The sequence below is a fragment of the Vipera berus genome, assembly GCF_964194415.1.
Source record: "Vipera berus genome assembly, chromosome: 1".
In the NCBI taxonomy this organism is placed as follows: Eukaryota; Metazoa; Chordata; class Lepidosauria; order Squamata; family Viperidae; genus Vipera; species Vipera berus.
Window position 1 is genome coordinate 48,511,350 of NC_138202.1, and position 15,724 is coordinate 48,527,073.

General features: G+C 39.7%; 1 protein-coding gene across 4 annotated transcripts in view; it reads left to right on the plus strand.

Annotated features, from left to right (window-relative positions):
• The first annotated feature begins 2,132 nt into the window (after window positions 1-2,132).
• CEP128 (centrosomal protein 128) overlaps window positions 2,133-15,724 on the plus strand; it is a 223,176-nt gene continuing 209,584 nt past the window's right edge. For 3 of the 4 annotated variants that reach the window (XM_081316241.1, XM_081316238.1, XM_081316240.1), the window contains exons 1-6: window positions 2,133-2,263; window positions 7,946-8,089; window positions 10,215-10,301; window positions 10,431-10,554; window positions 10,862-10,980; window positions 15,057-15,148. In XM_081316241.1, the coding sequence (XP_081172367.1) occupies window positions 7,952-8,089; window positions 10,215-10,301; window positions 10,431-10,554; window positions 10,862-10,980; window positions 15,057-15,148 (560 nt within the window). In that variant the 5' untranslated portion in view covers window positions 2,133-2,263; window positions 7,946-7,951. The remainder of the gene's footprint in view (window positions 2,264-7,945; window positions 8,090-10,214; window positions 10,302-10,430; window positions 10,555-10,861; window positions 10,981-15,056; window positions 15,149-15,724) is intronic. The other variant, XM_081316239.1, reaches the window with a different exon arrangement.

The following is a 15,724-nucleotide window of genomic DNA, read 5'->3' on the forward strand; positions in this document are numbered from 1 at the left end:
CATTCTTCCTCCAGACTCTGGGTCCTTGGTTTCCAAATGAGATGCAAAAGTTGCTTTCATCAGAAAAGAGGACTTTGGACCACTGAGCAACAGACCAGGTCTGTTTTTCTTTAGCCCAGGTAAGATGCTTCTGACGTTGTTTGTTGTTCAGGAGCGGCTTGACAAGAGGAATACGACATTTGAAGCCCATGTCCAGGATCCGTCTGTGTGTGGTGGCTCTTGATGTACTGACTCCAGCCTCAGTCCACTCCTTGTGAAAGTCCCCAACACTTTTGAATGGCCTTTTCCTGACAATCCTCTCCAGGCTGTGGTCATCCCTGCTGCTTGTGCACCTTTTTCTTCCACACTTTTCCCTTCCACATAACTTTCTATTAATGTGCTTTGATACAGCACTTTGGGAACATCCAACTTCTTTTGCAATTACCTTTTGAGGCTTTCCCTCCCTATGGAGGGTGTCAATGATGGTTTTCTGCACAACTGTCAGGTCAGCAGTTTTCCCCATGATTGTGATTCCTACTGAACCAGACTGAGAGACCATTTAAAGGCTCAGGAACCCTTTGCAGGTGTTATGGCTTAATTAGCTGATTAGAGTGGGACACTTTGAGCCTAGAATATTGCACCTTTTCACAATATTCTAATTTTCTGAGATTGTGGATTTGGGGTTTTTATGAGCTGTATGCCATAATCATCACAATTATGACAAATCATGGCTTGAACTATCTTGCTTTGCATGTAATGAGCATGTAATGAGCAGTGGGCTAATGCCTCCTGAAGTAACACCAGCTGCCTGCAATTAGTGCAGGTTCGCATCCCACCAGGCTCAAGGTTGACTCAGCCTTCCATCCTTCCGAGGTAGGTAAAATGAGGACCCAGATTGTTGGGGGCAATTAAGCTGACTTTGTAATAATGCCGCTTGGGGTGTGTGAGAAAGCCCTAATAAGCAGGCATATACATAGAATGAAGGCTACTGCTAAGCTTGTAAGCCGCCCTGAGTCTTCGGAGAAGGGCGGGATATAAATGTAATAAAAATAAAAATAAAATAAATAAATAAATATTAGTTTCCCCTTTTAAGTTGCATTACTGAAATGAACTTTTGCACGATATTCTAATTTTTTGAGTTTCACCTGTAATCTGGGTATCCATTTTTAGAAAAATTTAGAGAAATTAAACAGATTCGAAGAAATCAACAGAGGATTGAAAATTAAAAAATAACTGAAGGAGACTGAAGCAACTGTGCAGGCCTGGACCTAATGGATTCTAGTTACAGGATGGCACATTTCCTCTGAATATCAGGGGGGTGGGGAAAGGCCTTTGTTCCTTTTTTGGTCTCCAGTGGGAGTTTATGCCCATTTATTTCATCTGTTTTGGTCTCACAGCCAAATAAGGTTACGGTTAGTGGTTGATAAATAGAAATTTATGTGCCCGTGCTGTAGTTACAACAACATCACACCAATTGTGTCCACTTCAACAATTATGTAAGACAAGGTGTTCTGGTCTTCACTGAGTGCATTTAAGGAAGGCTGGCCAGCCAATTGTCTGGGATGCTTTAGGAATTTGGATTCCCAGACTTCATTACTCAAATTATCTGCTTGTAAGATTCTAAGTTTCCTTCTTTGTCTTATTGAAATGCTAGCAATTGCTGAAAAAGTCTAAGAGTTACAAACATTCCAGCATCATCCATCGCCCGTCCCACCCATTTTCCAGGTAAAGTTTTAAAACAAAAACATCATCTTTTATGATGCGGTTGTGTATTTCAGTCTTCTCCTACCCAGTGTGTTCCAAGCAGGCCGAGATAAAATCCCGGTCATCCCTTTTCAGCTTTTGGGACAGCTCATTGTAATCCAACATAAGCGGAAGGAATCTGACTGGGAAATACCGCGCAGAGCTGAAATTAAGCGCCTACGCCTTTAAGAAACAGGCGCAGCCTGTCTCTCCCTATTACCGCTTGATGTACTGGTTCTTCGGCAACGAGGAACGGCGCTTCTGACTGTTCCTTAGACTGCTGGTCGCGGGGCATTCTGGTAGCTGTAGTTTTCTTTCGATTCTAAACAATGGGTGCCTCGGGACATTCGAACTACGATTCCTAGGATCCTAGGCGCCCGAGGGGGCACTGGCGCCTTGCGAGGCCGCTCTCGCTCGGTGGCAGGGCGGCTAGTTCAAGTTGCCATAGCGGCAGTCGGGCGGGTGTTGGGACAGTTGAAGCCGGAGGCGTCTGGGAGTCATGCTTCTTTCCTGACAACGATTCTCACGTGAGAAGGCGCGGGTTAGTCCTGGGATCAGAGAAGTGTCTGGGGCCCAGTGTGGAAATAAGCGTGGGGATGTATGACAGCGAGTGTGAATGAGAGAATCAGAGAGGGTACATCCGCCCGTGTCTTCGTCGCAGGCGTGGGGTGGAGAGATCCATTGCCTTGGATCGTGCGACCGCGATTGATCGTGATCTTATATTGTTTCGGGTGATTGAGATTCGGCCAGGAAAGCGTCTTTATAATATCCGGCCAAAAGAAACTTTGCAACACTTTAAAAAGAGAACAATTATGCAGCCCGATTGCGTGCATCAGAAGTAAAGGTGATTCATGTTTTACCCAGCCTCTTCCTTCTGTCATCCTTTTTAATGTTATCTTAATTGTGGGCTGTATTAATTTAATTTAATTTTATTCTCTCTTTTGTATTGTTTTTAACTTGCCCTGTGAACCGCCCTGAGTCCTTCAGGAATAGGGCGGTATATAAATTCAACTAATAAATAAATAAATAAATAAATCCTTATCTGGTAGGGCTCAAGAGGTGATCCATAATTTGACCACGATGACTCGTAACAAATCCTGTTGATTTCAGCAACCTTACCCTGGGGAAGGCGGCAATGCTGTACAGTATCTGTCGAGTTAGGAGGAAGAGCCATTGAGCAAAATGGGGTGCCCAGATTGGGGTGCATTTAGAATAAACACACAGCTCTCTTGGTATTTACTTGAGCTTCAGGCAATGTAGGACCGATTCCAAGTGAAATGAAAATGAAAAGTGTCTCCAGATTATGTATGTGCACATGAACTTCATACAGGATGTATTTTTGGAATAACTGGCTTATAAACTAAAGCTTTTTTTAATTGCCTGATTTGGAAGAGGTTTGGCACTTGCTCTTATTCATTTTATTTAAGACTACGCATATGATGTGATTCTATATTAGCTCTTTGTGACAGTTCCTAAGCGTGTCTGCTTTCAGTTGTATATTCCATCCATGTGGTTATATGAGCCTGCAAACTGATTTATGTTAAAGAGGTGATACTGTTGAAACCTATGTGTTCTTGATTTTGAAAAGAGGTAATTTTTTGTATTATTTAACAGTATGCTGGGTGAGACGGGTTAATCCTGCTTTCTGGAAAAATTGTACTCTAGCACAGGGGTCCCCAACCCCCAGTCCGTGGACCAGTATCGGGCCGCGGCATGCCAGCAACCGGTCCGCACAAACAAGCAAAGCCTCATCCATGAGATGCAGGCAGCACATAAAACCACGCACTCTTCGGTCCTCAGAAAAACCTCTCTTCATGGAGCCGGTCCCTGGTGCCCAAAAGGTTGGGGACCTCTGCTCTAGCCGTACCTTAAAGTATATGTTCATATTTGTCTAAGGCATATCACCACTGAATTAAATATATTTTAAATTCCTTCCTTCCCTCCCTTCCTCCCCCTCCTCCCTCCCGAGGCAGATGAGACAGTTTGATAACCTTTATAGTACTTGGTGTTGTACTGGGATGGAAATGGGAACTATGCCTATAGGCTGATGATATTCTACATTTAATAGGTAAAAATGGGTGTGATCCATTCCTCCTGAATCACAATATAGTATGGTCCTAGTTACTGTAACAAAGCTTTCCCTTGCTCCCTTTCAACCTACTTTTTCAACAATTGTATTCTGTTTAATTTTATACTGACTGAAATAAAAGTGGTTCAGCACATATAAATATTCCCCTAAGTTCCTAGTTTGACTCAACTTCCTTTTTCCTGTTGACTGAAGTTTGAAGAAGTTGTACTTGAAGTTTCCTAAGTGTCTTTTTGCTAATAGTCTGCTAGGGTGTGGCTTTTTTCCTATGATTGTGTCTATATTTTATTTGTAATTGTGACATTCTGTGCTTAAGTAGGGGGGGTAAACTGTGTTCTGGAGGATTGTGAAGTTCATTAACAGCTTACTTGAGCTTCTTCACCCTGAAAATTTGTAATGGTGCATGTATTTTTTTTATACTATCCTTTTCGCTAATTTGTTTTACTAATTTATCAAAGGTAGGGGTTATTGTATTGAACAATAGATTTAAGAAACAGGAAAGGAAATTTCTGGCTGGATGTTAATGAAAATTTTATTAACAGAAGGAGCATTCTGGCTTTGACAGATTGGTGAGAGAGCTGCTAAACTCTCCTTTACTGGGTACTCAAATAGAGACTAGCAACCATCTTTCAGAGAGGCTTTAATTTGAATTTCTACATGGAGAAGGAATTGAGTGAGGGGCCAAAATGATCCCTTCTATCTCTGTGAATCTATAAACTAATGTAAACTGTAGAATAATGTTGTATTAAATGGAAGAATCAGTCCAATTCTGTTTCAGAAAAAAAAAGATACTGTAAACACTCTTAACCGGGTTGCCTTGTTTTTGGATGAATGAGATCGATTCAGGCAACTTTCCTTTTTTCTTTTAATACTGCTCCTGGCAGTGAAGTAATGAGACTTTATTTTGCTGTTTAGTAATGTGGGTTCTGAATGAAGCTTTTGTTTTTGGAGTTGTTGTACTAAAAATAGTAGTTTTTAGAAATTACCCTTCTTGGTTAGTGTCGTGATTATCAGGCATTTAGGACAAGTTGCTATTTGCTATACCATAATAATATGTGAATATAAGCTTTTCATGTATGTGCATAATGATATTAAATGTCTGGACAATTGCAGATGTTTACATATGTAAGATTCTTCAAAACTGCTGTAAGAGGAAGTATAGTATGTCTTTGAAAACTTGAGAGTCATAACGATAACAGTCTGGAAACAATCGGTTACTACGATATTTCTTTAAAACATTCCCACCCCCAACAAGATCAGGCAAAAAGAACACAGGTGACCACAACTGAGCCTAAACTTTCTGTTGTTAAATGAGACAGCTACAGTGAGTGAATTTTGCCCCATTTTACAATATTTCTTGCCACAGCTGTTTAAGTGAATCACTGTAGCTGTTAAGGTAGTAACACGGTTGTTAAGGGAAACTGGATTCCCTATTGACTTTGCTCGTCAGAAGGTCACAAAAGGTGATCACATGAATCCCTGCAGCCATCTTAAATATGAACCACTTGCTAAGCATCCAAATTTTGATCAAGTGACCATGGGGGATGCTGCAGTGGTTGGAAATGTGAAAAATGGCCATAAGTCACTTTTTTCTGTAACATTGTATATAAAATAAATCCCTTGTACTTCTTATTCATTTATTCTGTGTAACGTCTTTGCGTTACTTACAGGTATTGCTCAACTTAACAATGACAATTGGAATAGGAATTTTTGTTACTAAGGGATGTGGTCATAAAGCCCAGCCATATTGCTTAGTGATACCTGCAGTTCTGGTTGTTGTTGTTAATTGAATCCCAGGGTTTGTTGGCTTCCCACACCATGAATTGGAGAGGGTGCATGGGATTGGATAAGGGTGCAAGGGGGTATGTGAGAGGCACTTCCTAGGTTGGATGGGTGAGTGAGAATGCTCAAGAGGTGTTGCATGGGTTGGGGAAAGTGTGTGCTAAGGAGCAATGGGTTAGGGAGTGTGCAGAGTATACAAGAGGTTGAGGAGGGTCAAGGAGGTTGAGGGGTACCCAGGAGGTGCTGTGCAGGGAGGGTGTGGTTGCAAAGGGGTTGGGAGAGGGTACACATGTGGAGGAGAATTATTTCAGCAACGTGTGATCTTCCCTGCTAGCTTCTTCTTTGCATACTGGAGAAGTGGAATGGAAGTTGCAAATGGTGATCATGTGACTGCGAGAAGCTTGGCAACTGGTTGTAACTGTAAATGGATTGCCAAGCACCCAGATTGTGATCATATAACTGGGAAGGTTTGGGCCAGCCAGAACTCAAAGGACTGGTCCCCCATTCATTTAGTATCCTTGCATCTTTAAGTGGTTGCTGAATGAATGGTCGAACCTTCATTTATATACAGGGGCAATTTGGAAATAAACCTCCGTTTGGTTTATTTATCAATGACAGACACTCGCAGATAAATAACTTGTATTATACACATTAGAAAACCACAACATTACATTACTTTTCAACATAATCGCTATTCAGATTGAGGGACTTGTCATAACATCTTACAAGGTTTGAAATTCCTTCTGCAAAAAAATCTACCCGGGAATGAAGCCACCCTGTAACAGCACTGTGAAGCGCATTGTCATCATCGAAGCGGTGCGACACAAGCCACTGTTTCATTTAAAAAACTGGTTCATTTTCAGTTGATCTAGTGGACAACAGCAACACAACCTTCTTTCACTCCTCACTGCCTACTGAACTACTGCTCATGGCGCCCATAGGAAGGGCATCACTATCCCTGCCTATTTCTTGCACATGCTCTAACAGAGATTTATTTCTGAATTGCCCTCGTATAACTGAAGGCAATTCAGTTATACCTTGTCTTTGTATTTGACAACTTTCCCCCTTCATTTTTTTTACTTTCTGCTTTTTTCAGATATATTTTTTTTACTTAATTTGGGTGGGGGTTTTTTGTATATTGAGATATTTTTCTTGCTTCATCTTTAATGACGTCTGTTTCAGTACCATTCTGATGCCAGAGTACAAACTTAATGAATTCAAATTTTAAGAGTCCAATACTGAAGTGGCAAATTTGCAGGAAAGAAAAGCAATGCCAGGGCTGTGTTATTTTTTAAGGCAAAAGTTTGATTTGAGGAAGTCAGAAAAATACTAGTAACAGAATAGCTTGATAGGGATTTTAAAAAAAGAGAGAAACAAACTTACAAAAAATTCTTCTATAGTATCTTCTATAACCTTGCTACAGTATAGAGCTTTGAAGATGATTGTTCTAGAATCCTGTGAACATGAAGAATAATGGTCAAAATTCAGACATTTCAGTGTAAATATTCAGTCAGTTTGTTCAGCGGCGTAGTGGTCTAGTGGTGAAGATGCTTGCCTCCCACTCCAATGATTGAGAGTTCAATCCTAGGTAGCAGCAGATGTTTCTTACTTAGTGCACAAAGAAAAAAAAATCTACTGCGAACTCAACGCTGGTGTCAGGAAGGGCATCTGGTCAGTAAATGCTCAGCTTCATCCAGTCACCCTGACTTTATTCTGAATTAAGGGCCTATAGCAGGTGTGTCAAACTGCTGGCCCATGGGCCGGACGCGTCATCCGGAAGCCGCACCCACCCCATTGCCGGCAATGGCAAAACCATCCCGATATGTTGCACGACGTCACATGACGTTGCGAGTTTGACATGTCTGGCCTATTGGGTCATAAAAAGAAGAAAAATTCAGTTTGTTAGAAAACCTTGCACTTTCAAACACAAGACAAAACAAATACCGGTATAACTTTTCATTCTGAGTTATACAATGTACAGGCTTTATAGTGTTGAGCCTTGTGATTGATCACCATCTTTTCAACATTGAGGCATGCCTCAGATCTGTGCTTTTTAGTACTTTACAAATTTTGGGTAGGGTTTGTCATCATTATTAATGCAAGCCCAGATTAGTGAGATTGTGATATATTAAGGAAATGGCAAAGTCTAGGCTATGCATAAACAGTAGATCTGTACATATTGTTTGCTGAATCTACCTGTCCTTCAAAATCTTTTTCAAGTGTCCTCGTTGTCAAAGTGAGAAGGTTGCTAATTGGGAATGTGTGTAAGTATGTATGTTTGTTTCGTGGTGATATGATACTGCAATTGGTAAAATGTAATAAAATTTACTAATATGAGTCTTTTTCACCCTTAAGATTCCAATGGCAGATTCATCCAGCGACTCTGATAATATCCGTCGTAGAATTGGAAGAAGGGGTCCTATAAGAGCAACCAGAATCCGAAATCATGAAACCGAAGATGTTGCAGAGAAGATTCACACTTTAGCAAATACTTTGCAGGTTGCTATGAACTGTCTACTTTATAGAACAATTTTGTAGAATTACAAAGAAGTGCTCTAATTCTATATGGTCAGATAATTGTCTTGATTTGTAACATTGAGCCCGGGAAAAGTTTGTTTGTTTAGTCAGATTCTTAGTAATTTACTTAATAGTAGTTGAGCACTCCTTCCCAGACCTTAGCCTTTATCCATCCATAAAACAGTGGCTATAAATCCAGGAAGATCATCAGGTTTTGGCTCTGCTCTTTCAGAAGCAGTGGCATGCCATGAAAAGACTAGTCTGGAACAGAGTGACTTAATGAGTATTTAGAAACTCTATTTTGTTTGGCTTTAATCTAGCCTTTGTTTCAATGTTCTTCTCAGAAGGGCTAAGTTGGAGACAAAACACTAGTTATCAAGGATGGCTGAGTTTATGGAGGGCCTCTTAAGGAAGGGGTGCACTACCAATGGCAATCCCATGACTGAGGGACACTGCGATGGTTGAAATGCCTGCTGGTTGCAAAATGCCCATTTCACAATCGTGAGTGTGGGGAATGTTGTGATGGTCATAAGTGTGAGCACCAATTATAAAATTACGTTTTCAGTGCTGTCACAACTTTGAACAGTCATTAAACAGGGCAGTTGTTAAATGAGAATTATTTATTTAGTCAAACTATAAATAACTACATAGCTTGTCTATTAAAATGGCCAAGATGATTTATAATGTACTAAAACCCACATTTTGTTTTTTTAAAAAAAGACAGTTTGAATATAAAATGGAAAGTCTGACTGATTATATGCTTTATATCCCTCCATATTTAGATATAGTTCAATATCTGTTTGTAAGTAAAGAAAGAAAATAGGTCATAACACGGAACAAAGTGCTGAGAAGTCATCAGTTTTTATGCTTGGATTTAACATAGTCATAGTGCCTATACTTTACATGCAAAACATTCCAGGTGCAGTCATTGGTAAATCTGAGAAATTTTGAGACAGGATTTTATTTATTTATTTATTTATTTATTTATTTATTTATTTATGTATTTATTTATTTATTTATGTATTTATGTATTTATTTATTTATTTAATTTTTATACCGCCCTATTCCCGTAGGACTCAGGGCGGTTTACAGGGCAGTTAAAACCATAAAATACAAAAATTAAAATAAATTAAAACAATTAACTTGAAGAGCCAAGTTTTCAGGTCCTGCCGAAATGAGCAAAGGTCGGGGGCAGTCCTAAGTTCCGTACGTAGTTGGTTCCATAAGGCCAGCGCACCCACAGAGAATGCCCTTCCCCTCGGAATAACCCGTCGGCATTCATTAACTGGCGGTACCCTGAGGAGGCCCTCTCTGTGGGAGTGCACAGGACGATGGGAAGATGATGCCGGCAGCAGGTGTTCCCTTATAGTCCGGACCCAAACCATTTAGGGCTTTATAGGTCATTACCAGCACCTTGAATCTCACCCGGAGGGCAACCGGAAGCTCTAATAGTTTAGTTAATTGTCTTAATAGTTTCTGTTAAATAGTTTCTTCTAGATAGTTTCTACTGATACACAGGTAAGTGGTTTAACTCCATACAAGTTCACTCCCTATAGTCTTTTTGGTTCATTATGTTTTAATATTCCTAAATTACCTACGATCAAGGAAACAGTAAGATATGCAGGTTTCTGAATACTGCCACATTATTCAACACGATGATAGCTTTAGGCAGACTATGAGGTTAATTGATTGGAGCAGCATTTCTCAATAGTGACAAGTTTATGTGTGGACTTCAACTCCCAGAATTCTCTAGCCATTGCTGACTGAGGAATTCTGGGAACTACCCCACACATTATAAAGTTGCCAAGGTCAAGAAACATTAGAGCAAATACAAATTTAATACACTTTTGACAGCTGTATTGAAGTGGATCTCTTAGAATTCCAGGAGGAGGCATTGCATTAATAATTGTAAGAAAGTTTAATAAATAAGTACAACACAAATATCAGAGGGCACTAAACTGGTTGTGACTTAAGGATACACATTTGGTAAGAAAAGCACACAAACTACGTATTTTGAATATTGACCTCCCCCACTTAACTCTCATTTCATATTCAGTATTTATAGGTTGGATTATAGTTTAATTATGTTTTCCTCTCATATTTAAAGGATGCAAATTGGAATTTAAGACATGTGGATCAGATGTTGGGCCAATATCGAGAGTATAACAATGAGCAGGCAGAAACAATTGCAAATGTAAGCAGCTATTGATTGAATTTAATAATTAGAATCTGTAAAAGTATAAAATTCCTGTTTCTGTTCTATTCTTTAGTGCTTTTGGAAGGAAAATTGTTTTCTACCTAACAAGTTGCCATTTTCATATAGCTTAAAGAAACTCTGGAAGAGTCCCTGGGCCAATTAAAGAACCAACGACTATTGAGAAATTCTGGAGTAAGAAGCGCATCTCTTTCAAGCTTGTATGCAAGTGACCTGGATGGTGGAACTCCAGGTATTATTTAATGAACCTCATGCTGAAATCATACACTCATTTATCTGTGGGTGAATAGACATTTTAAATAGAATGTTTGAATAGACCTTTGTAGTTTCATGAATATAGCAAAATCTCTATTGATTAGTTTTGCTATGATGTAGCTATGTGTGAATAATGTATACCTGTAAGTATGGTGGAAAATATAATGTTTGAGCAGATTAATACTAGTATCTTGGCAGACTCATAGAAGAATAGACAGCCCTTCAGATATGAATTATATTTCAGGAGAAATTTGTGCTGATTTTCCTATCTTTTTTCTGTGAAGAAGGTCATCATTTCAAGCCTACCTCTCCTCTCAGAGATTACAGTGCAACACTAGGTACCAGGCAACGACGGTCTAGGTCTGCTGTTCGATTTGTTGATCAGCGAGGTAACTTGAACCAGGTGAGTAGGTATTCTTAAGAGCATATTTATTTATTTATTTATTATTTAAACTTATATACCGCCCTTCTCCCGTAGGACCCAGGGCAGTTCACAAGGCAATTAAAACAATATGACAATACAAAAGTTAATAACAAATTAAAATAAATTAAATTATCCTTAATTAAAATCAACTTCCGTCCTGTCTCCAACCTTCGCTTCCTTGCGAAGGTCGTTGAGAGCGTGGTGGCACGACAGCTCCCTTTGAACCTGGAGGAAGCTAAATATCTAGATCCGTACCAATCGGGTTTCAGACCCGGGCATAGCACGGAGACGGCATTGGTCGCACTGGTGAATGATCTCTGGCGGGCCTGAGATAGAGGTTATTCCTCTGTCCTGGTCCTATTAGATTTCTCAGCGGCTTTTGATACCATCGACCACGGTATCTTACTGCGTCGTCTTGAGGGGCTGGGAGTGGGAGGCACCGTTCTGCGGTGGTTCTCCTCCTACCTCTCGGACCGTTCGCAGACAGTGTTGGCAGGAGGGCAGAGGTCAAGCCCTAGGCTTCTTAGTTGTGGAGTGCCTCAGGGATCGGTGCTCTCGCCCCTCCTGTTCAACATCTATATGAAGCCGCTGGGAGAGATCACTCGTGGCTTCGGGGTGAAATATCAATATGCTGATGATACCCAGCTATTCATCTCCACCCCGAACCAACCCAGTGATGCCCTCGATGTGATGTCCCGTTGCCTGGAAGCGGTACGGATTTGGATGTGAGAAAACAGGCTTCGACTCAACCCGGCCAAGACTGAGTGGCTGTACATATCGTCATCTCGTTTAGTCCAAGAGGTTCCATCTTTGACTATAGGAGGAGAGATGTTACCTCCCATTGATAAAGCACGCAATCTGGGCGTCCTCCTAGATTCACGACTCAGTTTTGAAGATCATATTGGAGTCGTGGCTAGGGGGGCATTTGCCCAGATTCGCCTTATATACCAATTGCGCCCCTTTTTGGACCGAGATGCCCTACGTACAGTCACCCACGCACTCGTTACCTCCCGTATAGATTACTGTAATGCTCTCTACATGGGGCTGCCCTTGAAGACCACCCGGAGGCTTCAGCTGGTGCAGAATGCAGCTGCACGGGTTGTGATGGGAGCACCCCGATACTCCCATATTACACCCCTCCTGCCAGTTGCCCTCCGGGTGAGATTTAAGGTGCTGGTACTTGCCTTTAAAGCCCTACATGGCTTAGGCCCGGGATACTTGCAGGACCATCTGCTGCCGGGAACAAATTCCCATCGTCCAGTACGCTCACACAGGGAAGGCCTCCTCTGGGTACCGTCAGCTAGGCAATGTCGGCTGGCGACCCCCAGGGGGAGGGCCTTCTCTGTGGGAGCGCCAGCCCTATGGAATCAGCTCCCCCCTGAGCTTCGGACGGCCCAAAATCTCCAATCCTTTCGCCGCGGCCTCAAAACACTCCTGTTCCACCAGGCTGACCTGGACTGACAGGCATTTTAATTAATTATATTTAGAATTTTTAATTTATTTTTAATTTTAATTTATTGAACAGATGATTTTAATTTCATTTTTATCTTGATTTCTGTACTATTATATGTTTTGTTGTTAGCCGCCCTGAGTCCTTCGGGAGATAGGGCGGGATATAAATCCCATCAATAAATAAATAAATAAATAAATAAATAAATAAATAAATAAATAAAACCCTTAACTAATTAAAAACCCAATTGCAATAGGTTAAAAATTAAAAGTTCTCAGTCCTGGCCGGAAAGCTCAAAGAGCCAGGTCTTCAGGTCCCGGCGGAACGAACGAAAATCTGGGGCAGTCCTGAGCTCTACGGGTAACTGGTTCCAAAGGGCAGGCGCACCCACAGAGAAGGCCCTCCCCCTGAGTGTCGCCCTCCGGCAATCCTTTGCCGGCGGCACCCTGAGAAGGCCCTCCCTGTGGGAGCACACAGGACGAAGGGAACTTGATGCCGGCAGCAGGTGTTCCCTCAGATATAGGTTCATGTTTTTCTGTAACCACTTCTTCCAAATCCTTTTACTTAGTGAAGTTATAATTCAGCTATTAAGTTGTTGATGTAGACTTTGAGAATTATTGTATATCTGTGAAGTTCTTGGTTGTTTGCTTGCAGATGTTTCATTACCCAACTAGGTAACATCCGTGTGAGTTATGTAGCTTGCCTCAGCAGTTTTGGTGGGGAAGTGGTGTCCTCTTTGGTGGTTCTTTGATTGGATCATTGTTTTCTGCATGACGTTTATCTGATGTTAATCCTTGCTTATCTGAGTGTTGCTTGCTGAAGGGGATATGCTCTAGTTGATTTGTTTCATTCCTAATTTTATATTATCTCATTTCAATGGTATATAAAACTATTTATCTAAATTTGTCTGTTGATGGCTGACTTGTCTGAGTGCCAGGCTTCTAGGAATTCCCTAGCGTTTTGAATTTGGCTAGATTTAAGATGGTAATATTAACTCGGTTGACACTATGGCTGAGTCTATTCATGTGTTGAGAAATGAAGGTTTTTTTCTCTCTCATCTAACTGCTATTTGCTGTTTGTGTTGCACTCTGTTAATCTTTTGACTGTCTCTCCTATATGGTAACTGTTAGAAGGTTTCAATTGTATGTTGTAGATCAGGGCTCCTCAACCTTGTCAACTTTAAGACTTGTGGATTTCAACTCCCAGAATTCCTCAGCCAGCTTTGCTGCCTGAAGAATTCTGGGAGTTGAAGGCCACAAATCTTAAAGTTGACAAGGCTGAGGAGCCCTGTTGTAGATGACTCCTGTTTGCTTTTTTCTTCCTGGGCTAGTGGGACTTTGTATATGTTTTTCAGGACAATTGCTCCGTGTTACTAATCACAATCATATGAAGAAAAGAAAGCAAACTTAAACTGCACTAAAGCATCAACATTTTAAAATTTGTCCTTTTGCATTTCAAAATAAAACAGCTTATGCCAATTAGTACTTTTAAGCTTATGTGGAATTGATGCAGTATTTTCTAATATGTTGCTATTATTACTGTGTTTTAAAAATGTACCATCTTCCTTTGAGGAGAGAACACAAATTCTTCTCAGAGATGAACCATTAAAACAGTTTTTCTATGTTGTGTAATACTACACATACCCAATAACACATTTGTACCCAGTATGTTTTTAATTTTAGTGCTTTGTCCTAAGCTTATTAAAAATAATTGCTTAAGTGTAGTTTTTCAGAATGCAAGTGGTGAAATGTTTAGATAATAACTAAGCAAACCACAATTAATAGTAATTTTAAAGCTTTTAAATGTGACACTACATTTTATCAGTGCAATCCAATACATTTATTATGTAGTATATAGAAATAATTGTGTATAAAACTACTATAATCTAAGAATTACTTGTGCTACTATTTTGAGTAATGTTTACTGCTGTTACTATTTGCAAGTTCTTTTGTTAGAGAGTAAAACAGATTTTGGCTAATGGCTTTTCATTAATTGAGCTGTGGAATAGCTAGTGTATTTTAAAATGTTTAAAACAATGCTAATATGATAAGATTCTTTTGAGATTTATCAATCTAAGAATAAGATAACAAGACAGTTGGACAGAGATGAGAGAAATGTACAACAGTAAGCAACAAAAATATAATAAAATATGGTTTAAGAAGAGTGTTTTAAGACACTCTTGAGTGAATAATATTTACTACGTTAAATCTCAGCTAGCAGATATTCAAAAGGTAGTGCCAGTAATTGGAAAAAGAATAACATGTTTAAAAAAAATAATGCATTTTTTTAGAGTAAAGGAAAAACTTGAGTGTAAAAAATCTGTAGGATATTAAGTAATTCCAAAAGAAAACTAAATACTAAAATATTTCAATAAATTTTGCCCTGAAATAGTTACATAGGATTGACCCAGGTCCTTTGGTCTAATTTGAATGGATCTTAATTTATAAAGTTGCAAAAAATCTAATAATTATGTCCTTTCTATTGATTGTTATTATAGCTGTTTTGTAGCTTTCAGTATTTTGAAAGTGTACTGGAAAATATACTGAATATATCTATACCAAATGATGGAACAGCTAATTATGTACTGTATGTGTTCATACTGCAGCTGCATTCTTTACATCAGTCACTTAGAGATCTCAGCAGTGAACAAATTCGCTTAGGGGAAGACCTCACCAGAGAACTTTCAAGAAGAAATCGGTATGAAATGAAAGCTTGTCTCTGGTTGGTGGAGAATCTTGAATATTTAACACTGAGAACAAATATTTGATGTTTGAAGGTTCTGTTAAGTCACTGCATTGTATTACATTATGTGTTAATTTTATTGCATCTGTCTAATAACAGAGGTTCTCTGGCACATTACAAAAGTTATGGAAATATTTAAAAATCCAATAAAAGCAATAAAATGATATACATCAAAGCCATTTTCCCAATGTAATGTGGGCACTTTTTATTAAAATAAAGCATACAAAAGTTGTTGAAGAGGAATAATGTAGCAAGGTATGGAAAAATACTAAGTGGCTGCAAAGTTACCTTCCTTGGGAAGGCATTTTTTAAATTGGAACTATACAGCTTGAAAACCCTTTCCCTTGTCCTTTATAAAACTCCTCCATAACTTCACTTGACAGTTTGGGGAAGAGCCATTAATATAGTGCATGGATAGATGCATATGAGAGATATTCCTTGCTATACTCTGATCCCAAAATTTTGAGAGTTTTATTTATTTATTAGATTTCTATACCGCCCTATTCCCGAAGGCCTCAGGGCGGTTTACAG